Genomic DNA, 25,011 nt, shown 5'->3' on the forward strand with positions numbered 1-25,011 from the left:
GTAGCCCTGGCTGTAGTTTTTCATCCAAAATTACTCTCACTTAGCCACAGCCAAGAAACGACACCTGGAAATGTTTGGACTATGGAGACTTCCGAAGGTTGAAAAGCAAGAAAACAAATGAGAACATTGCTCTATTTTTCTTCCATGGGTGGGTGACACTGATTTTTCTTTTATTTTCCTGTTACTGTTACATCACTTAAGGAAGAACTAATTCCAAATTCTGGAGAGTGCTAACTGCTTGAAAATGATCGCATAATGAAAGTGCTACAAAACGTAACAGCTTGAGTTACAAATGGGATTCAAACAGTGAGTAAAATCTTAGAGACAAATTAAACTTCAACATGAACAAGCTACAATCTGCTTCTTAGAGTTCCACATTAAAAGATTCAGTGCTTCTGAATGAACACAAACATTAGGTGGGAGTTTGTTTTGCTGTGAGAACAGTAGTTCTCCTGAATGGTCTACATTGCCTTTAAGCAATTGAAACAAGGAAGCACAGATTGAATGAAAGGGAACTAATAGTAACTAGAAGCGTAACTAATAATTATAATCGTAAAGGCAGATAATAGAGAACATTACAAATGGAGAACCGAGACACCAAAAAGTAAAATGGAGGGGGGGGGGGGTAAAACTACGCAACACCACCGTAACAATTAGAAACTAACAAAAATGGACATCAGAGGAGAATAGGACTATCTCATTATCATTATCTGTAACCACTTATCCAGTTCAGGGTCGCGGTGGGTCCAGAGCCTACCTGGAATCATTGGGCGCAAGGCGGGAATACACCCTGGAGGGGGCGCCATTCCTTCACAGGGCAAAACAGACACACACATTCACTCACACCTACGGACAATTTTGAGTCGCCAATCCACCTACCAACGTGTGTTTTTGGACTGTGGGAGGAAACCGGAGCATGCGGAGGAAACCCACGTGGACACAGGGAGAACACACCACACTCCTCACAGACAGTCACACGGAGCGGGAATCGAACCCACAACCTCCAGGCCCCTGGAGTTGTGTGACTGCGACACTACCTGCTGCACCACCGTGCCGCAGAATAGGACTAGATTTAAAAAAAAAAAAACTGATTGAAACCAAAGGGATAAACCACAACCATGAACATAGGAGACTGATCCTACCCAGAAGTACTAGAAGAGTACATAGAACAGTAACCACAAAACAAAGAAACAAATCGAGATAGATGCTGAAAGAACATTGTTATAAGAGAAAAGCAGAAATCCAAGTCTAAGGATGAATAATGTCAATTCCTGACAATGTGTCAAATTTCGCATCCATATTATTTTCCTGGCTATTAATAAATGAGTAGAAGCTGTTTCTTGCAGCCTTCTGAGGACTCGAGGGCAATAGTAGTATGAGGATAAGTATAAATAAGCTAAAATGGGGTTGATTTACATTTGGCCAACGCTGTAAACTCACCCAGCCCATTTTAAATGCTGTATTTAACATTTTGTGACATACTGCATTTAGTGAAACACCCTCGAAATTTGTTCTTCACTTTGGATCCATTTTTAAAGACCACGGCACCTAGCTCGGCTTCAATTCTTGCTATCATAGACAGGAGATGTATCACCGCGATGTTGCAAGTTTTGTCCCTGGTGATGTTGTCCCATTGGAGACTGGGAGACCAAGAGACCCCAGTTGGCCTTGACCCCTCTGGGGTGTGTGGTGAGTATATGCATGGGAGTATATGCCTTCTAGATGTGACAACAGTGACCACTGCAGCCATTTCTTTGCCACTGTTTTCTCTCTCTCTTTCTCTTTCACACTTCTTATTCTGCTGCAATTCATTAGCTGTCAAAACAGATACAACTGAAATTTCATGAGAAGCCAATTAGAGTGAAAAGAATCTGTGTGTGTGTGTCACTGTGGTTCTCCACCTGTCTGAGAGGGAGCTGTGGGGATGATTCAGTGCTCTGTTCTCTATTGATTATGATGTGTAAGGTGAGGAGTGATCCGTGCTATACGTTTACAAGGTCCCAGACTAAACGAGTCTGTCCAAGCAGTGGACTGACACTTTGTCAGCCCTGAACCTGAGGTGTTGCTTTTAATGGCTCTAAGAGAAGGAATCACTCTCTTCCGCTTGTGGGCATAAAAGAACGGAGCAGAATATTCCTTTTACACGTATCGTCCTACTTGAGCACCATCGTCTCAGCATGGCAGGAGGAGCCCTTTAGCCACATTCCCTTTCACCACAATGACAGCCCCACTCATCAAATCTCCCTCAGTATGGGCTTATTCTTTCCATCATTTCTCTTTTCCTCTATCCTGTCTGCTTGAGAGAGGGAGTGTGAGAGAGAGAGAGTGAAAGTGAGAGAGGATGCATGATTTATGAAGCACTATTTTTACCAGTTACTGAGCAGAAGTGCAAAAGAAATGATGATGAGAAAGAGACAGTGTGTGTGTGTGAGAGAGAGTTAAGAGAGAGAGTGAGGCCTAGAGCGTAAGAAAGACATGTAGGGGGAGGAAGCACACTTTAAGGGATTGTGCAAAGGGAAACTGGCCGTTGAGAAATTTGATGTGTGTGTGTCTAGGGAGAAGCTCACGCACGTACACGTTTTTACATCTTGATGAGATATGTGGGAACATACATAGTGTAAAAATATACTTAGAAACCATGAAGAAGATTTAGTTTTAGTGTTCATACACAGTGTACGTAATATAAAATTATTGTGATATTGAGAAAAATAAGCTACAAAAACCGTATGTTTTTTATGAGGTAACATTTACTGCTCATACATTATACAGCTGCTAACTTCTTTTTTATGCAGAAAAATTATGAAGTGTATAATACTGTAGTAGACAGTCTGAAACAGAGTTATTTTAGTTGGAGGCATGATGCAGAAACTACCTGTTTACAATGAAAATGAATTACAGTGGTACAGTCTCACAATTTTTTAAGTGAACTTTAGGGACAAAAATAGAAAAATCACATTCATTGTGTTCAGGGTCGCGGTGGGTCCAGAGCCTACCCAGAATCATTGAGCACAAGGCAGGAACACACCCTGAAGGGGGCGCCAGTCCTTCACAGGGCAACACACATCACCACCCATCACCATTGTAAAAAAATAATAAGAATACGTCAAGTTCCCTCAGTAAATCATTTCACAATAAAAAGATCTGAAGGACATTGTTTACATATCAATATAATTGTGCACAAATTGTGAAAAAAATTGTTGGAATTCTTCTGTAAAGATGAAATATGTAATAAGCACTTCAACTTGTTATGACCATTGGTCCTGACAAAGCAGCTTATCCTTGTTTTTCTCTGAGTGTTCGACATAGCTGGGATACTTTTGCCCTACATTGCTGGGATATTTTTTGCGCTGAAAATATGAAAACTCTGAATGTTTTCAAGAAGTGAGGAGGTGTATATGGCTGGAGGCAAAGGGATGCAGAGAGATGTGGTGGGATCTTGTTGGATGTGGATTGATGCAGCTGGATGTAGATGGATGTGACTGGATGCAGATAGATAACGTTGGATAGATGTAGATTGATAAGACTGATGGAGATGGATGTGGATAGATTTGACTGGATGCTGCAGCTTCATATGGGTGAATGTGGATGGATGCAGAATAATGTTGCTGGACGTAGGTGGGAGTGGGTGGATATGATGTGGTGGGATTGGTGTGGGTGGATATGGCTGGATGTGTATGTATGTGACTGGACGCATATAGATGCGACAACAGCTTAATATGGCTGGGTGTGAATGGACGCAGACAAATGTGACTTGATGGGGATGGATGTGTATAGCTAGATGTGGAAACGAATGCCGCTGGTTGTGGTTGGTTGCTGCTACAGTGCTGAAGCGATGATGGCTGCTCTCCTGCTGGTCCTCTTGGCGTGGTGCAGACGAACAGTGGGGCTGATGCGCTGGAGCACAAAGAGCTCTCGGCTCTCGTTTCTGCTTCAAACTCAGACGTCTCTGTCAGCCACTCTCTCTCTGAGAATGCGCTATTACTCTCTCCTCAGCGGACCAGCTCCACAGACGTCTCCCACTTCAAAAGATATCAGAAAAGTTCTCTGTGTTCGCTTGAGGGGAGCATTTAGTCAGTTGCATCACTTTGCCATTTGTCTCCATAATAGCCCATTTTTCTTCCCTCAAATGAACGTAATGCATTTGTGTAATGTAGACCTAGTTTTATAAACACGTGAATCATATTCAAGAAGCATTTTTAGGAAATATTCAGATGACATGGGATCTGAGAAGCTGCTTGTATCTGATGTAATCTGAAACCAGTAGTTAACTTGTATTTCATAAAATAGAGATTTTTTGAAACCCAGGACTGGGTTTTATTATACTTTAAAAATTCTTTCTTGCTTATAAAAAGCTATTAGTGGAATTTTAGACCCAGTCATAAATTGAGATAAATATATTAATTTTATACAGTCCACAGTCCATATGACGCATCTATAAATGGACAATAAGTTGCAAGACATATCCAAAAATATGTCAAGCTTTTGGTTTTCTGATGACGTCTAGGTTTGAAAGCATGTTGTGTGGTTTTTATGGGAGGGTATTATTTATTAAAATATACAACAAAATGAATTAAATGGATGAATACTATTCTAATGTATTATGTATTTAAATGTATTTAACAGCAAGCTATTTTCAACCACAGTCATCATTAGTTTTCGATATTACCACTCATTCAGTTTGCAGTCACTTTGAAGTAAATGAATTGTTATTACTGATTGTCTGTAGCTATTGTAGTGGAATATACTGGAAGAAAAGATTAAATATTCGGCTGTTCCAGATTCTTAGAAAGCAGTTGTACCACCACAGCTTTCCAAAGGACTCAGACATCTAAAAAGAGTGGTTGAAGTTCTCTGTTTTAGTCCAAACCTGATGGTATTTCCCACGTTTCAGCAGCATTTATTGTTCTAAATAGAACCTAGAGAGGTTTGTCCATGCCTTTATCTCCAGGAGGGTGGAGTACAACAGTCCATTTCACAAAGCACATGCTAGACTCTAGAAATAATACATAAAAAATTGATGATTTTGGTTTTGTAAAACTTTACACTTCCTCAAGCATTTAAACAATACTTTCCCTCCTAGGGTGGCACAGTGGCTCCAGATCTCTGGGGTCCTGGGTCTAATTCTTGCCTTCGGTCACAGTCTGTGAGTATTTTGGGATGTTACCCTTGTGTATGCCTGGAGTACCTCTGGGTGCTCAAAATTCCTCCCACAATCTAAAAACAAGGTTCACGGGTGTGAGTGTGTGAAAGTGTGTGCAATCCCCTGGAATGTACTGATCAGAATGAAGCAGTTAAAGAAAACGAATGAATGGTTGATCTTCACATCTGCTCAAGTACTTTGAATTCAATTTCATTTTAGGCATTGCCACTTTAATACATTTTATAGACATAGTTTCAATGTGCTGTTCTGTGATTTAATACAGAATCTACACATTGACCCAAAGACAGTTCCTGGAAAATTTACCCTTTACATAAATATACATTTACATTATTTGTTTAGGGCTAAGAGAAATTACAGTTATCTTCTGTATAGATTTGCCATTTAGAATGTTTTTTTTTTTTTTACTATCTTCTGTCTAAATACATAGTGCAGCTAACATGACCATGCAGGTCACAGGTTGTTTAAGCATATTTGTGTGTGTGTGTCTCTGGCCTATCTCTCTCTCTCTCTCTCTCTCTCTCTCTCTCTCTCTCTCTCTCTCTCTCTCTCTCTCTCTCTCTCAGGGTGTGCGAGCTGCAGATAAAAGGCAGTGGATATTTCAGGGCCCTCTCGCTGATATAGCTCTTATCTCCAAGCGTGTTATCCAGCAGCCTCTCTCTGTTACTGATGCTCTGCTAATGAGAGAAACAATCACACTCATTCTCCCTCTGCACCGCAGCTCCCCCGAGCCCCCAGAACCCCTCACAAATGGCCCACAAACAGAGAGGAGAAACACACGCCCCAGCCACATTAATCAAGACCAGGGGCACACATGAAATTACACAGGGAGAGGCCGGCCACTAATGATTTCCCCAGAGCAAGTGGAGAGAGAGAAAGAGAGACAACATTAGAGGAAAGTGTGTGAGCGTAGCTGGTGAATTAGTAGGGTGTGTGTGTGTGTGTTGTCTAAGTGTTGGAGAGAGTCGGCCTTGCTCTGAAATACAGTGTGTTGCATCAGTACTGCGTTTGTGTTATAAATGGTGTGATTGCCAAACTCTCTCTCTCTCTCTCTCTCTCTCTCTCTCTCACACACACACACACACACACACACACACACACACACACACACACACTGTTTCACATTCTGTCTGTTTTTACATGTGCTTCAGCAGTATTTCAGTCCCCTCTGGAGTCCGACTGCTAGAAAGACCACTTTATTGATCTACACTGATGATTATATCACTGTGCTCAACAGCAGTATAAGATTATTTCTGTGTGTATGTGTGTGTGTGTGTGTGTGTGTGAATTAGGGTTGTATTGATATACGATGACCATACTAGTACTTGTTACTAATACCTGTTAAATACTAGGTATGTAATGTAACTTAAAGTAATACCAGTTTAACATTACGGCACTTCAAGACATTCTTGTCATACACACAATGCATTAGTATGTGTTCTGAGGATTAATGAGTTAAAATAAACAGATTTATATTGGAACAGAAAACACTACATATTTGTTAATGAATTAATCTTGATATAAAATCCTAAAAACTTTGGTTTGCAGGTCATTTGCTGCCATCAAATAAAAATGTAGAAGTGTAGCAGCGCATGCTTGAATCTGTCATTTCAGGATTTAAATGATTTTAATGTAACTTCTAATGTATGTGAGTGGAGCCCTTCCAAACAAAATTGTTGTTATATGTAATATTTCATAACAAAAAATAATATCTTCTGAAAGATTATCTTTCACTGTGTACTGTGCTTACCTCTAGTTTCTGTGACCAGAGAATTAGAGAAATTTAGCGAATAACTTTCTCTGATTGGTGTCTGATATGACAGTGATTTTGTCTTCCTGTATGTGGGATGTACAGTGATATGTGCACAGTAATGGTGTTAGGATGTGTAAGAGATGTTTAGTGATGTGTGCACAGTAATGGGTTTCTGTGGAATGTATTGTGTTCTTTACAATGGGCCTGCTGAGACTACAGGAATGCGTGTCCTTCATTCCTTCAATTTAGAGTTTCAGAGGTTTTCACAACAACTTTGTGAGTATGTGCGCACGCATGCGTGTGTGTGTGTGTGTGTGTGTATGTATACATAGGGGTATGTCCCTGCCTCCCCACCCAAGCCCTACTCATCAGGATGTCCATGTTAGTTTTGGTCCCATCAGTATTCCAGAGCCCATGTACCCGGCTGTGTGTATTCATTTAGGGCCAGCCGGGCACAATTAGCTTCTAACATTACACGGCAGAATTATGCCCGAGACCCGGTCCCCGTGGGAAATTAAACCAGCGGCAATTCATTAAACCACAAGCCAAACATTAACAGGCATTTGCATTTTTATTGCACCTGAAAACAATGGAAGCCTTCTATTATCTCCCAGCCGCAGAGAGGGCCTCCTTGTTTATTATTATGATGTCGCCGCGTGTGGAAACAATGGCGTTTATCAGAGAGAACAGAGGAACAAGAGGATGCTTTAATTGTGACGGGTCTGCGGAGGGTTATGATTATTGAAAGAACACAGTGCAAGTGGATGACGAGCTCCACAATTGAGTCGTTTTGTTATGTAAATCTCATTGTCACCCCATCCCCGAAATAAACAAGCAGTGCGTAGGGGAAGGCTGGGCATGATGCCGGGCGATTACGCTGAATAAGGGGAAAGTTTCAGGGACATCCTGTCACATTAATTGGTTTCCCTCTTGGAACTCTGCCAGTCTCCAGTCTAAGTATAAAAGACCTAAACACTCTCCTCCTCTTCTTTTTTTTTTCTTTTCCCAGGTGAGTGGCATGTGTGCGCACACACCTCACCGCGTGGCCCGTGCTGTGGCAGAACATACACTGACCTCTCCGGTGGTCCGCAGCCCTCGGTCCATCAACTCTGACCCTGACCAGACACTGGTGGGACGACGCAGGTAATTGACAAAGTGATTTTGTTCTCTGTCCTAAGTTTTATTTTTTTTTAACACTTAAAGGTATAATCAATCATTTCCTCTAGTTATTTTTCTTTGTGTTATGAAACAGCAATCATACTGACTCCTAGTGTCCTGGATCAATCAGAGATTGATCAGAGTACTAAATGTCCACCACTCTAAGGAGTATATTTGTGAGGTCTCAGTGATTACACAGCAATTTGATTCAGTCTCTTGTATGAATTTCATTAAAAAATAAAATCACATTTATTTGCTTTGTTTACTATATTTTTGCTTGTTTTATTTTATTTTAATTGTTCTGTTGGGTTGGTGAAATGCAGAAAACGCGACCAACTTTTAAGACTGAAATATGGAGTGGAATATAGTGGAGAACTATATCCACAGAATCCTTTTTAGACATTTAAAGCAAGTCTCCCAAAAAAATGGAAGAAAAACCTGAAATACTGGACAATACTGGCAATTAAGATAATATATAACTACTGAGGCTCCTGTGTAATCTCTAATTAAATATATTTTGTGTTCATTTACGGCATTGGAAAAATCACTTCTATTTAATTGCGGTTTTGTCTGGAATTTGAATAAATAAAATGTGATCACTGACTTTTTCAGAGTACTTTGCTTTCTAAAGTATCAGATTAACCGGCTAGATTGATTTCACACACACTCCAATTCAAAGTGCTTGACTTCTTGAGAGAGAAATGCCTCAAGTGCACATAATGCTGGTGTAGTTTTTGTTCCTCAGCCATGTTCTGCTCCACTTGAGGGGGAAAAAAATGACAGTAAGTCAATATAGCATCTAATGACTGAGTAATGATTGGACCCACTCACGGTGCATTTGTGCCATTTGTACAAATCCAACAATCTGCTGCTGTCTGTTAGGAGGCAGCCTTGAGAGCCGACGGTGGAGCTGTAATAGATGACTCTCCAGTGCAGCACTCCAGAAACACTCTCTCTCTTCTCTCTCAGTCTGCCTCTCTCTGTCTCTTTTTCTCTGGCTTCTTGTTCTGTCTATATCTGTCGGTTTCTTTTTATACTCAACAAAAATATAATCTCAACACTTTTGTTTTTGCTCCCATTTTTTATGAGCTGAACTCAAAGGTCTAAGACTTTGTCTGTGGACACAAAAGGCCTTTTTCTCTCAGATATTGTTCACAAATTTGTCTTAAGTCTGTGTTACTGAGCACTCAACCCTTTGCCAATATACTCCATCCACCTCAGAGGTGTGGCATATCAAGATGCTGATTACACAGGTGTGCGTTAGGCTGGCCACAATTAAAGGCCGCTCTAAAATGTACTCTTACTGTATTGGGGGGTCCGGGGGTTTCCGGGGGTTCCGAAAATCAGTCAGTATGTGTTGTGACCACCATTTGCCTCACGCAGTGCAACACATCTCCACATAGAGTTGATCAGGTTGTTGATTGTGGCCTGTGGAATGTTGGTCCACTCTTCTTCAATGGCTGCGTGGATGAATCAAAAATGTGCCTCATTGTCTTGTTACGGTACCTCTGTGCATTCAGAATGCCACCAATAAAGTGCACCTGTGCTCCTTGTCCATAACATATGCCTGCCCACACCATAACCCCACCGCCAACATGGACCACTCCATTCGCAATTTTGACACCAGCAAACCGCTCACCCACACACAGTCTGCCATCTGCCCTGTACAGTGAAAACCGGGTTTCACCCATGAAGAGAACACCTCTCCACCGTGCCATATGCCATCGAATGTGAGCATTTGCCCACTCAAGTCAGTTACGACGACAAACTGCCGTCAGGTGGAGACCACGATGAGGACGAGCATGCAGATGAGTTTCCCTGAGACATTTCTGACAGTTAGTGCAGAAAAAATTTGGTTATGCCAACGGATTGTTGCAGCAGCTGTCTGGGTGGCTGGTTTCAGACGATCTTGGAGGTGAAGAGGCTGGATGCGGAGGTCCTGGGGTTGGTTGGATGTATTGCCAAAATGTTGCCTCAGTTTATGGGCAACAGCTCTGGTGGACGTTCCTGTAGTGTGTATGCCAACTGCACGCTCCCCTCAAAATATGCGACATCTGTGGCATTGTGCTGTGTGATAAAACTGCATATTTTAGAGTGGCCTTTTATTGTGGCCAGCCTAACACACACCTGTGCAATAATCATGCTGTGTAATCAGTATCTTGATATGCCACACCTGTGAGGTGGATGGAGTATCTCGGCAAAGGAGGAGTGCTCACTAACACAGATTTAGACAAATTTATGAACAACATTTGAGAGATAGAGGCCTTTTGTGTAAATAAAAAAAGTCTTAGATGTTTGACGTCAGAAAAATGTTTGTTCAGTGTATCTATATCTCACACTCTGTCTCTTTTCTCTCTCTCTCTCTCTCTCTCTCTCTCTCTCTCTCTCTCTCTCTCTCTCTCTCACACACACACACACACACACACACACACATCCACTTTAGCATCATTGCTGTCCTGTGCTTTTGCCCTTAAACTTTGCTGACTTTTCCAAAGGGTCTAATTTTAATGAGAAATGAGTGATGTTCCATGGACTGGACTCACATAGTCTGTGTGTGTAACTTTGCTCAAATCTGGTTTTTGCTGATAGTAAACATTGTAATTAACTATTTCTGTAAAGAGAACACACTTATTTATGTAACTGAGTTTTTTAAATACATGCCATGCACAGTGTTCATTTATATGTCAAGTTTAACATGTTTTATTTTCCTTTTTCTTTCTTTTCTGTATAAACACATACATCAATCAGCCACAACAAGGGGTGTGATGTATTAGGCAGCTATTGTGTTGTGTTCGGATCAGGAAAAATGTCCAAGCTAAAAGATCTGAGCATATGTGCTATATTTAAGAAAGTATGTTTGTGTGTGTGTGTGTGTGTGTGTGTGTGTGTGTGTGTGTGAGTGTGAGTGTGTTTGCTTTATTTCTGTGTGTGAGTGGGTAGATGGTGACAGAGAGGGCCTCATTAACACCGGCTTTGTCTCCTGCAGTGACAGTGACATTGAGTCGCCTCCTGCCCCTCTGTCCTCTTTCTCTCTCTCTCTCTCTCTCTCTCTCTCTCTCTCTCTCTCTCTGGCTGATGAACAGATGAGCAAGGCTGGGCCAGAGCAGCAGGCGGTTGAGTCTGAGCCTCGATGTCAATTAACCATCAAAACGGCACAAATCAACTTACTCTGAGCGGAAACCAGATGAAATGGAACAGATCTAATTTCACAGGCTTTTTTTTCTCTCCTCTTCAGATCCTTTCCTAAGCTGTTTACTTTCTCTTCTTCTTTTCTTCCTTTTCCTGCTGTATTTTTGCTCATTTGCATTGACTTTGCTCAATTTTCCTGATATTTGTTGATTCATGTATATTTTTGCATCGTCACTCCTACATGTTTGTTCTTTGATTTTCAGGGAGTTTATGCGGAGTTTGAGGGGCTTCAGCCTTTTCTATGGTAGTCTTGGAGAGGATCTGTGTAACCGAGAGCCAGCGGCACTCAACAGCTCCCTCTGCTGGAATGGGCAGGAGATGACAGACAAGTGAGTAAATGGCAGCAGCGCTGTGATGAATGCAGTGATGTTTCCAGCTCGCTTTTTCACTCACTTCTTCTTTAAGGCGTATGAACATATGGTACATACATCAATGAGTGTAGATGTTAAAGATCTCATATAATGAGCATGCCAGCACTGTGTCTCAAGTGAGGATGAATGAATAAGTCCTTGGCCCCTGGTCACAAACCTCCTCAAGGCCACCCCTTTCCAAACACTGGGCACTTCTGCCACAGCCATGTATTTATTTACTGTTCTCATTGGAGGACTAATTATATATATCATTTTCTCTAATGGTTAGATCTAACTGGCAGTTGGCAGCAGGAAATAGCATCCAGTGGAGGCAGCGTGTTAGCATCTGGTGCCTGTCAGTCAGCATTTGCTAGTAAGCCAATGGCAGCTGCCAGTAAGCCATTGGCAGGAGCCATTCAGCACCAGCACCAAACTAACTGGCAGTTGTAAAGCGATAGACAAATGTAGTGTTAGGAGTCCTGCCCAAGGGCTTTTATTAGTATTAGCATACTTACCTGAGAATGGAATTAACACCCTCTCTATTACCTTCAGGACAACAATGTTACCCATTATGCTGTACCATCTGTTCTATACAAGAATAATCAGGTAGTCAAAGGCCCCCTAGAGGCTGAAGACCTAAGGCATTGGTCTCAAATCTAACCTGGATTCTACTATTAAGTGTACTATTAACTATTAAAAGTCTACACAATCTATATTCATCCTACCACATGCTTTCTGAGAAGATTTATCAAGCTATAATGTTCTGAAAAAAACACATTACATTTTACTGTTTGTAATCTAGTGCTAGGTGAGTATTTATATCAGAAACATTTGAGTGAAACTGGTGCCTGGGACTGAGAGAACAAGAGAGAAGAGCTAGGTGAGCTGAAGGTTGTGTTTGTGGAGAAGTGATGAGCTCGGCACACTACAGCCCAGGCTTGACAGGCGTCTAGGTGTAAATCTGAGCTTGAGCTGTGTGAAGGGTTATTAATGTCAGTGGCGCGGTTGCTTCCCTCCGCTTACTTAATTGCTCCTTCGATCTCGCTCACCGCCTGTGCCAGGCTTTCCATGCGCTCCCATGGAACCCAATTTGCCGTTTGCTATATTTCACTTTGTCCTGTGTCCTCGCTCCTTTCTGTATCATAACTTTGTCTGGCTTTTCATCAGGGCCAGGGTTAATGCAGGCCATTTTGTGCATCAGTGACGTTCGTATACAGTCGTGTGCAAGTTTTAGCCAGCTCTTGTGATCAAACAGCATGTCTATTCAAGGGAACAAAACACATTTTTGTGCTTTACAAGGCACAGATATTGTTTATTTGCTCAATTGAATATATGGTGGGGACATCAAATGTGCCCTGTGCGATCTTGAAACCTCACTATAATTTGCAGTAATAAGTCCTATTGAAGTTTGGTCCCTAGTATGAATATGTGAAATTGTTTTTGTTTAAAAAAATCAACATGCAACCAATTGATTTCTTCATGCACATTGGTTGCACCTCTTTTAAAGAATGTTAATTAGTTTTTTCCCACATGAAAATAATTGAGTCCAAATATAGGACCACATTTGCTGATGATCATTTGTAAGCCAAATTGAAAATTCGCCTAAGAATACATTCGCTTAAATTAAATGAAAAAGACTGTTGCTGTTTAACACGTCTCCCCTCAACAAATCAGCTATCTACCACAGATTTTCATTCATTCATTATCTGTAACCGCTTATCCAATTCAGGGTTGCGGTGGGTCCAGAGCCTACCTGGAATCATTGGGCGCAATACACCCTGGAGGGGGCGCCAGTCCTTCACAGGGCAACACAGACACACACATTCACTCACACCTACGGACACTTTTGAGTCACCAATTCACCTAGCAACGTGTGTTTTTTGGACTGTGGGAGGAAACTGGAGCACCCGGAGGAAACCAACACGGACACGGGGAGAACACACCAACTCCTCACAGACAGTCACCCGGAGCGGGAATCGAACCCACAACCTCCAGGCCCCTGGAGCTGTGTGACTGCGACACTACCTGCTGCGCCACCGTGCCGCACCACAGATTTTATTTTATATCATTTAATTTACATTTGAACCACATAAGTCATTACAAACTAAAGCAACTAAACCAGTGTGAAACTGGACAGATCACTTACATAAGATGCAGAAATATATTCCCTTGATTGAAATATATAAAAGGCTCTGTAACTCTTGCATGGGGTACTTTGTAAATTAATTTCTAGCATGATATTATCACTTGTCAGGATATGTCTGGAGGCAATAATTGTTTATTTTATCACCCAACAGGGGTGTATCCTCCTACACCCCAAACAAGATACCAGTCCATCACAATGCATCACACACGCACTAACACGCATGGACATTTTTGCTTAGCCAGTTCACCTGCTAGATGTGTGTTTTTGAACTGTAGGAGGAATCCTAACCACCTGGAGGAAACCCACTCATACACAGAGAGAACACACTAACTACTCACAGATGGTCATCCGATGTGGGGATTGAAGACCCAGCCCCTCGAGATGTGTAACAGGGACACTACCTTTGTGCCACTGTCCAGCCTAGACACCTCTTGCAGCTTTAAACAGAAGTGCCCTGGCCTGACCATGAAGATCATGGAGTTGTTGTGTGTTTGTTTACTTGTGTATAGCATGGAATTCACAAAGTAGAAGACTCATTGTGTGGACGCAGAGTTTAGTCCTTCACTGTTGGTGTGAAAGCAGTGCAGCAGCAGCACATGTGAGTCACTGACCTGAGAAAGCACTTCTAGGAGAATAGCTATGAGTTCAGAGTATGTTACCATTGATTCTTGTCTCGTCTCACTCTGTCTTAGTGGCTGTTTTTTCTTAGCGGTGGAACGTGTGAATTGTTGTGTTGTCCTGAAAGTTTTGTAGTGAAATCCACCATCTTGCTTAGAGAAAGCTTTGTGGGCAGTGCCGGTCTCGTTGGGGAGGGCAAACGAAATGTGAGGAGGGCCCAAGTTTCTAGAGGGTGGGGCTATCTGTCGTCCTGATTGTGAAAACACCAAAACAGAGCAGTGTGTGGCTTCTTTCTCTCATTAAACAACTCATTATAATGAATAAGTGCAGTAGAGTTAAGGCATCATGAGTTGTTTAATGATTATATAAATGTGTAAAATCTCTTGACAGTGCTCCTTAAAAGCTTAGTTTGGAGCATGTTTGTTTGTCTGCATGTTTGCAAGCTCCCTCGTTTTGTTCCTGAATTTGTCCTTGCGCTGCTGGAGCTACCCGGTTTGTCACTATTGTGCTGGTGCATTTGTTTGTGTGTGTCAGCTTTATGTGGAGGAGCATCTTGTTCTGTTGCTCCAAATTCCCAGTGTAGAGGTAAGGAGAGGATACGAACCCAACACGCTCACAGCAGCCTGATAAGCATTCAGCCTCAGGGGATGGTTAGAGAGGTGTCAGAGGCTACTCCCGCCCTCTGGATGTAATTTGAGCCAGAGACCGCAGGGGAACACAATACGAGGATGCTACCAATCCTCAGTTTTGTTCGTGATCATATTATGATGGGAATTTACGGTATATGGAATAGGAAATGGTTCGAAGAACCAGAAAAGATGAAACCAAAAATAACAAACGTGGTCTTTAATTTATAGAAGGTTATTGCAGGTTTGTTGCAGGTGAAATATAATATTTTCACCAAAAATAATTTAGCATAAAGTGTAAAGAATGATCATATTCCAGCAATTTGAGGTTTAACACACAGACACCTTCAGCTCAGCAGTAAGTTGTCACTGGAAATAAATATAATCGCTTCTAGTTGGAATGACTCTCCAAAATAATCATAAGGTACAAGATGTTTGTTTTAAAGTGAGATATTTCTGATTAGATTCGATATAAAATAAACAATTTGCATAAAAAAGAGAACCTGTAACAAAGGAAATCGAACAAAGGGTGTATATTAACAGTGATGATATATCAAGCTTTATTCTTTAGATTGAAAATAGATTCTGTACTTTTTCCCCCATTAATAAGAACTGAATGCATAAAAAATAACTTAACGAGTGTCTGGTTCATCTGAGAATAAATTTAATGAGAGCTGGTCTTTGATTTTTGCATTAAACTCTGAATTTAAGATCACTGTAATTTCAAGCGTCCAGCAAGGCCCCATTGCACGGTGTGGATTTTTTTTTTTTTTCAGGGAATATTATATAACCTGAAAGCTAAGCTTTTCTTAGTAAAAAAAGAAAAATAGTCACTTTACAAGCACAGAAATGGATCACTGAAATTAGTATAATAGTAAATGCCATACCATTATATACTAATTAGAGTTCTTGTTCAACTATGCTGCATTAATCAAGTACCTGCCAAATGCCATAAACGCAAACGCAGCTGAAGACAGAACTTCGGAAGCTCTCAGGGTGCTGTCACCATTGTCTTATTCACTTCTTCATGATGCCCCTACATTTTGGACTGCCCACAGGCCAGTCAGACACGCACTCTGTGTCTATAAAGCCCGGCTGTTGTAGCACGTGAGATGGAAGCCGTGCATCGTATCTCTACAATACTTAAATACACCCCTGGGTCAATGGCACCTCCACACGAGAGTCACCAATGTCTTGGGCACTGACACACCCCCAAACCATGACATGTTGGCTTTTGCTCCTTTTGCTCATAAGTGTGGTCCCTCCCTTTCATCTTTGGCCCACAATGTATGTTTTTCCTTAAAAAACAAGTTGAAAGATGGACTCAGCTGATGACAGCACATATTTCCACTGTCTTTCGAAGCATCTGAGAACTCGGCTGTGTTTCTGCACATATTTCATGTATGGATTTCTTTTTGTATCATATTTTTTCACTTCCAAAGTGATGCTAATCAGAGAGTGAGGCAGGAAAAATCCCCTTTTCTCAGTTCAAGTGTTTTACACTACGCTTTACTCTATTCACTTTGTAGAACACACAATCGATAAAACTGATCCCTGTCTTGCAGCCACATGGATTTTATGAACTTGTCATCAATAGCCAATATACTGTAATATACTATAATATACCAGTATACTCAGGCATATTTTTATAGTATTTTATACTGTAGATCTTGAAAAATTTAAATACTACAATTTTATGTTTACACATATTTGAACTATTTGACAAATATAGATAAAAAAAAACAGAGATTGTGAGATTTAAATAGCTATTTATCTGAGCAGTAAATGTTTATTTGCTAAAAACAAATAAACAACAAATAACATTAGAATAAACCCAAATAACATTATACCAGTAAGTGTGATATTCTGTGTGTGAATGTGTTGGTTTAACTTTTTCCAAATCTCAATTTCCAAATCAATAATGATTTTAAATAATGTGTGCTGTTGATTTAACAAATCCATATACAAGCACCACACTTTCTGAGAAGGCATTAGTTTAAATATACATAATTATCTTAGGTGCCTAAGACTTCTGCACAGTACTGTACCTTTCCATTTTATCCTCCTACCTTAAATTTCCCAACACGTTTGTATCACTCTCCCAAGTGAACAGCCATTAATTTATCAACACATTTAATAAAACCAATTTCACTTTTGGCTAACTTCAAGATATAAGGATATAAACATCTATTAAGTTTTAAAGCTAATTTTGAAGGTGAAAACATATAATTGGAAAAAGCCATTAAAATGCATATCAAAAAATACACTAAGTTCAGATTTCACCAAGTGTGTTTTGTTATGCTGTTTCTTTTGTATGTGTTCGGTTAAGAGGGTGTAAATTGAATGCAGTGTGCCGTTTTTAGCTTGCAGGATACCATGTAATTACAAAGAAATTAGTTTTCCTGCTACATTACACCCAGGTTACTATCATTCACAGCATTTTCTCCATCAAATTTCATGCTCTGACAACTTTTCAATGACATTACAAAGTGACCTTGGTGGACCATTTAAAATATGCAATACAAATGAGCCTTCATAAGACTGAGGGTCTGTATTTCCATCGAGCACAACTTCTCAGATGATACTTTAAATCGAATGTGTTCAGTACAGGTGTCATGGCCATGGGACGAGTCAGTCAGGCAGTCGGTATGTCATTCATTCATTCATTATCTGTAACCGCTTATCCAGTTCAGGGTCGCGGTGGGTCCAGAGCCTACCTGGAATCATTGGGCGCATGGCGGGAATACACCCTGGAGGGGGCGCCAGTCCTTCACAGGGCAACACAGACACACACACATTCACACCTATGGACTTTTGAGTCGCCAATCCACCTGCAACATGTGTTTTTGGACTGTGGGAGGAAACCGGAGCACCCGGAGGAAACCCACACGGACACGGGGAGAACACACCAACTCCTCACAGACAGTCACCCGAGAATCGAACCCACAACCTCCAGGCCCCTGGAGCTGTGTGACTGCGACACTACCTGCTGCACCACCGTGCCGCCGCATGTCATTCAATAAAATATAAAATAATAATAAAAATAATAATAATAAAAAATCTTAGTATTTTTAAAGTTTCAGTATTAGACTTTAAGAGCTTGTGTAAAATACCTGCACCTTAGTGATCCCAGTTCAGCTGTGTGTGAGAGAGAAATTGTCTTTGTACTCTGTCTCATCTCCCCAGCCCAAACTTTTCTAACAGAGCATGTGTCTGCATTATTAATGTGATAATTAAGAGTGGAAGCTGGTCTGCCATCGGGTCTAATAAGGAGAAAAAAATAAGCATGGGAATGTAATTTGGCTTAATGAAGAGGCAAGGCAGGGAGGAGATGAGGCAGTGAAAGATGACTCCGTGGGAAGTATTCAGGTTTAGGTCATTGCCAAAAATGGACAATGATCTCATATTTCAGCTATAGCATGTAATCCACTCAGTTTTCTAAATTGTGATGGATTGAGTTTAATCTTTTTAATCTGTTTCAATTTGTTTGATGTTGATGAATGTTTCTTGTCTGCGACAGTGATCAGAGACAATGATTCACACTAGTTACTGAGTGTGTTTTAAAAAGTCTTTTTTTCTGATTTGGACATTTACTCAATTACTTAAGACTTCACACAGACAGCAGTTATTCAGAACATGAAAATCAGAAATCCAGTTGATGTGCAAAAGCATAAGCACCAAAATGTCCGTCAGTAGGTTTATTGATGAGTTGCAAACCAACTCTTGACATGTCTTTAGAAAGAAACCTGATTACTGTATGACGCATGTACACACAGACTTTTCTCCTCATCTGATTATCTGATCTAAGTGCTTGTAAATGTGTTTGATGATTTATTGCCCAAATCTGATTTGTTGCTTTTATCAGATCATTGCCTAGAAACAAACCTGCACAATGCCTTCTGTTGCACAGGATGATATTTTTCTTAAGTGTACACTTTCAGAAAAACTGTCACTGCAGTGGTACCCTCAGTGGTACATATTCCGTACCTTTAGTTAGGGAATAGTACAATGTTAGTTAGTAATTTAATTAGTACTATGTTCTACATTAACTGTAGATGTTTAAGTTCAGATTTTATATGCTCCATTTCATCTTCAGGACTGTTGTTGTTTTTATATTTTGCACAGTTCTAATGCTGGACCAGGAGATAAAACAGAGAAAATAACATTCTGAAAAAAAAAAATAAATAAATACAAATAATTCCATAATTTTACAGAAAATTGTGGTGGAATGTTTTTACACCTCCAAATACCAGCCTAACAATTGTAGCAGAGGTTGTCATGACCATTAAGTCGGTAAGTTAGTCCATTGTTCTGAGAACACAGCTTCTTTGTTTGCCAGTTTTCTTCTGTTTTGTTTCCTTTTCTCGGCAAAGGCTTCTTGACAGCTCCACATCTGTTCACACACACAGCACTGCGCAGATTTCTAATGTAATGTCTCTGATAGCTGTTTAAATTGGAAAGAACATAAAGTATGTGTGGTCTCTCACTTTTGGAATTCAATGTATGTGTAAGTGTGTGTGGCTGGTGTGTCAGTGTCACTCTCAATGTTTCTGCCTCCCTCAGTGCTTGTCCTACCGTGCCTCTGTGCATCAACACTAATTACATTTTAATAGGGAGTAATCTACTGGAACATGAGCCCAATTGGTCCTGAGGGAGAGGGGAAAGCCTGGCGCATGTCTTAAACACACACACACACACACACACACACACACACAAGCATATCCTATGTTACAGATTTCCAGAGACGTTAAGATATTCCTGTATATTTCTGACCCAGTTTTAGCTGCTTTCATGTCTGGATAGAGATGCTGGAAGGAAGACATTTGGTCTTTATCCCTCGTGCTCTGTCGTATGTTGTTAAAGTGTTTGCAGTTTTGATGCTTGTGATCTAGAAATCACTTTAGAAAACAAAGATTGTCTTGGAACGCAGAGTGGTGTAATTTTCTCGCTAATGAATGCTCTTTCAACACATTATTAATTCATAGAATAGTCTATTTATGAACTGGAGGTCTGGACTTTTCACTTCAAATTATAAAGTTCCTAGGAGATTAAATTATATTTAATTAATATATTTTAATTTAATCATGAATTTCCTTGGGTCTGTATCAAATCCTAAAATTCTCAGGGCCATTTTCATTTCTCCTCTAGGTGGCAGTATAGTCCATCCTTAAAACTGGCTTCTTGTCTCTTGAAGTAGTAGAACTAGGTTGTACAATGTATGACTGAACATAAGGCCTGATGAATCTGATGTGTTTTTAATAGGTTTCCTGGTCCAGGACTGAGGAAATCCCACCCTCATGGTTCAGAAGCCAAACAAAAGCCTCCTGAGCCTGTCGTCAGCCAGATCATCGACAAACTCAAACACATCAACCAGGTGAGGGACTGGCCAACAAGCTGTACTTAAAATGCAGTGCTTATTCTTGATTATCGTGCGTTAACGAAACAGAATTTTGCCTAAGAATGTATAGCCCTTTAAAGATTCTAAAACAATATATAAATAATAATATGAAGCTTTTAAAAGATTCCTTCTTTCTCACATTTTTGCTCTTGATAGAAACCAGAGGGACATTGTAACTTTACCATGATGCAAGTTGCCAAATGTCTTGGTTCACTGAGAAAATATCTGTTGATATGTGAATATTAATTCACGGTGTATGGACAAGAACTGGTGGATTGTTTAGAAATATATTGACGCTAATTCCTTTACAGTGTTGTTTTTTGAGAATGAGGGTTTATGATGTCTATAGAGCCAATATAGAGTTGTTATATGTACTTATTATAATGGCAAATTTCTTTTGTCCTACATTTCCTGCATGACCTCCTTTCCAAGAATGAGTTTGGAAAAACATGTATTTTATTTAGTTTTTATTTAACTAACATTAAATTAAGAATCAGAGAAAACAGCAGCATTTCTGAGGGGTAATTAAACACTTCAAACATCTGGCTCCTATCACTACTGATGTGAACCATTCTGACTTGAGCATTTCACATCAAACCACTTTGAATGACTTTGTTTACGTGACATGATTTTAGTCAAGTTCTTGTCAAAAATATGTTTGATGATTGGCTAATGTTCTATATCACAAAACTCACAAATAAGCAAACACACGCACACACTCTCCCACACACACACACCTGTGCAGAAGGCTCTAATAAGAAGAACTGAGTTATGGGGGCTGCAGGCACCTTCAAAACATAAGTGTTCTATAGACAAAGCAAAAGGCTGAATTATGTCTTTGTACAATACAACAGCTGGATGACACCTCACCTTTTACTTGTGTGTGTGTGTGTGTGGAGTGTGTATGTGTGTGGGTATGTGCACATGTAAGCATGTTCTTAGCTTTTCCAAGCTTTTCATTTTTTTGGTCAGCAGTACTGTGCGAAGGTTCTAGGCACCTGAGTAAATGGGATTTGAAAAGCTATTTCTCTGAGCAGTGAGAGTTTATTTGCTCAAAACCCCACCATATTATTTGAATTTTTTAAAATAACATTATTTTAAAAATTAAAAATTATTATTATAACATTAAGTACTGATATTCTGTTTGTGAATGTGTTTAATTTTGTCCAAATCTTTCCTCACGGCAGTCAAGTATTGTCTGAGGTTAAAACCTAATACCTAGTTTTACCAGTTAATAAATACTTTATGTTAAATCAAGTGTGATGTTGATTTAAAAGAATCCATACAATCAAGAAGAATATCTGGGGGGGGGGAAAGTTGGTCTTCACATTAGCTCACAAACAGCTATTATTTTTTAGAAAATGAATGCATATTTTTTTTGGGGCACACGGTACATCAGGTTGTGTCTCAGTCATACAGCTTCAGGGACCTAGAGGATGTGGGTTCAAATCCCACTCCTGGTGACTGATGTCCGTGTGGGTTTCCTCCGGGTGCTCTAGTTTCCTCCCACGGTCCAAAAACACAAGTTGGTAGGTGGCTTGGCGACTCAAAAGTGTCCGTAGGTGTGAGAATGTGAGTGAATGTGTGAGTGCGTGTCACCCTGCAAAGGACTGGCGCCCCCTCCAGGGTGTGTTCCCACTCTGCGCCCATTGATTCCGTGTAGGCTCCAGACCCACCTGAACTGGATAAACGGTTTCAGACAAATTAATGAATGAATATACAATTTTATTCAAGTACAATGCTTGTTGAGAAGATAAATGATTTTAAATAATAATAATAAAAATTAACCTAATAAAAAATCATTTGTGATTCCATAGTCTTGCCTTGGTTGCCCCATGGTCTGATTTCATTCTTGTGTTTAATTTAATTATGTTACATCAAGGGCATAAGTGATATTTCACATTAATGACCATTTATATATTTCACGTTATTTTAAACCACATTCAGTTCCTGAATTGCTAGTATGCTGGATGTCCTGAGAAGTTTTACAGAAGTCCTAGTAGTTACTCCGTTGAGTGTTTTTGGGAAGATACTTTGGTTGGTTTACTCAAGTACAGTATTTGAGTTAAGATTTAGGGTACACACCTCATCTCTTAAAAGGAAACCGAAATGTTTCACATTTTGAAAAGACTTTTAACGAGGCAGACTGCTCTTTCTGGGAGTGTATGCGTGTGTTTCTGGATCAGGACTGCTCTGTATGGCAACATGAAACTGTCACTAACATTTGAGTCTTTGGGATTTCATATAATCACTTCCTAATCATGAAAGAACATAGTTTCAGCCGGTATATGCATTAGCAGCTCATCCTGAGGGAACGCTAAGGAATCTGCTCCACTCAGCTGGACTCTGTTGGACTGGCTCGCTACATGTTTGAACAGAGTCAAAGTTATGTGTTGATGAAAATCTTTGTGTGCAGAGTCATAGGTCAGGATTAGACCTGCTTCCTTTTGTGTCTGTGAACTATTGCTTTTGTGCGCATGTGTGTATGAGTGCGCGGGGTGGGGGGTTGTTTGAAAGTAAAAGAAGCTCACAGTGTTTAAACATTCTTTACTGCTTCTGGATGATGTTATATACACTGTGTAAATTAGCTCTATGTGCCAGCAAGCATCTGTGTGTGTGTGTGTATATGTGTGTATATATGTGTGTGTGTGTGTTTAAATATGACTGTGTATACGCACAAGTTTAAATGTGTAAGGGTTTAAATATGTGAATGTGTGAGTGTTTGAAAGTTTAAATATGTTTATATGAGAGAGTGTGTGTGTGTGTGTGTGTGTGTGTGAGTGAGTAAGAGACAGAGAGAGAAGTCCTCTGTGGCCTGTTGCTCTTCAGGGTTGTCTGAGTGGATTAACGTGGTGCTCTTGTTTGAACAGGCCAGTGAGAGAGATCAGAGAGGCAAACTCCACCACCCCAGCCCCTGGGCTGTGGGGGAGGTCTGGAGGTCCAGGGGTCACACTTCCCATGGGGCAGGTCATCATTTTCTCAATTACTGCACTGCATTACCTCATTCAAACAGCTTCCTCTCTCATTCCCAGTTTTTGTGAAGCTGGTTCAGCCAAACTTGGCCTGAGAAAGGTCGCTGCTGTCCAGTGATCTTATCTGCTGTCAGAGCTGACCAGCCATTGCTTCAGGAGCTAGGAATGAAATTGTGGACACAACACATATATCATCAGTGTCAAATGAAGGTCTCTGTGCATATTTGTATAAACAAAGAAACAGATACAGTACATTTCTAGTGTTAATGTTGTTGTAGTCCATCCATTCTAATACAACTTTCTTTTTGTAAATACAGGTTTAGCATTGTGTAAATTTAAAAAAAAACAGAACAACAACAATAAGAAATAACTATGAAATATACATTTGACAGCAACAGTACTGCTAACCATATACTTGTGCACCCACACTTATATAAATAGCATCACATGATCATGGCTCATGGCTTGTGTGTGTGTGTGTGTGTGTGTGTGTGTGTGTGTGTGTGTGTGTGTGTGTGTGTGTGAACCTCAGCATTGCTCATATCCATTAGGCAGCTGAGTGTGTTCCAGAGCACTGGAGGAGAGTGAGTCCTCTGTACATGGCAGATGTACACATCCGCTGCCCGTATAAACACACTCACTTAGTCAACACACTCCTGAAAGGCAATGTGTTTGTGCATGTAAGGCACAGGTTAAAGGCACTGCCTTTGTTTGGGCAGGGGTTTTGGTGCATGAGGAGTTTTCTGTGGTATTTAGCCAGAAACATCAACAAGGCCAAGAAATCCCAAGAAATCATTTCCGCAATCAGTGTGTGTGCGAAGGAGATGGAACCACTAGCCTCACACAATGCCCCAAATGAGACAGAAGCAAACAAGTTCCAACAGCACTCAACCACACAAACCCTGCATTCCTACAGTAGACACAAGAACAGTGGTTTGAATGTGATTGGTGCCTTGATTCTGGTTTTGTTTTCTTGAAGAAACCAAGAGTGATTCTGAAGCCGGAAACTCTGTTTCTGAGATAGCTTTCTTCTGCCATAGTCTGACTCTGTTGAGTTGAGTTGAGTTGAGTTGGAAGTAGCATATTTCTCTTTTTCATTGCTAATTCATGAGATTTTTAATCTGTAACCTTCTCTTAGAGAGGAATCATTCTAAACATGTTAAAAACGATAAATGCATTAGATATGATTTAGGCAGTTCAAAACCTTAGAGGCCTATCCAGTGTTAATGATGGCAGATTACAATCTTGTCATGTGTACGCTACACTAAGACCAAAATGGAAAGATTGATTTTTAAAAATGAAACCCTGAGGTTATTCCTAATGCGATTAAAAATGAGAGCATAAATTGATTTACTAGATTTTCTTCTGCAATGGTTTGTCCTCTACACTAGGAGTTTGCCTTTCCTTTTTAGAGATGGATAGTGCATCTAAAGAAACATTCCTTAGTTGATTAATGTCAGGTCAGAGGAAGAGCACCCTGAGAGCTTCTGAAGCTTGATGTCTCTCTGAGCTGCGAGTCTCTGTGCTACATCTCTTGTGTTTTTCACTATTTTGAGTTCGCTATTGTAAAACATTCCTGGGCGTGGATGGAGCCATTTTTATGGAACATTTAAAGTTTTTACAACAGACTAGCCTTTCTCCCA

The 25,011-nt window shown here is 40.4% G+C and overlaps 1 protein-coding gene across 2 annotated transcripts in view; it reads left to right on the top strand.

Moving 5' to 3' along the window:
• Positions 1-25,011, top strand: part of gpc3 (glypican 3) — a 163,344-nt gene that overhangs the window by 92,886 nt on the left and 45,447 nt on the right. For both annotated transcript variants that reach the window (XM_066649709.1, XM_066649710.1), the window contains exons 4-6: positions 7,921-8,054; positions 11,462-11,587; positions 20,261-20,372. In XM_066649709.1, coding sequence (XP_066505806.1) covers positions 7,921-8,054; positions 11,462-11,587; positions 20,261-20,372 — 372 coding nt within the window. The remainder of the gene's footprint in view (positions 1-7,920; positions 8,055-11,461; positions 11,588-20,260; positions 20,373-25,011) is intronic.

The sequence above is a fragment of the Hoplias malabaricus genome, chromosome 17 (assembly GCF_029633855.1).
Source record: "Hoplias malabaricus isolate fHopMal1 chromosome 17, fHopMal1.hap1, whole genome shotgun sequence".
NCBI lineage: Eukaryota > Metazoa > Chordata > Actinopteri > Characiformes > Erythrinidae > Hoplias > Hoplias malabaricus.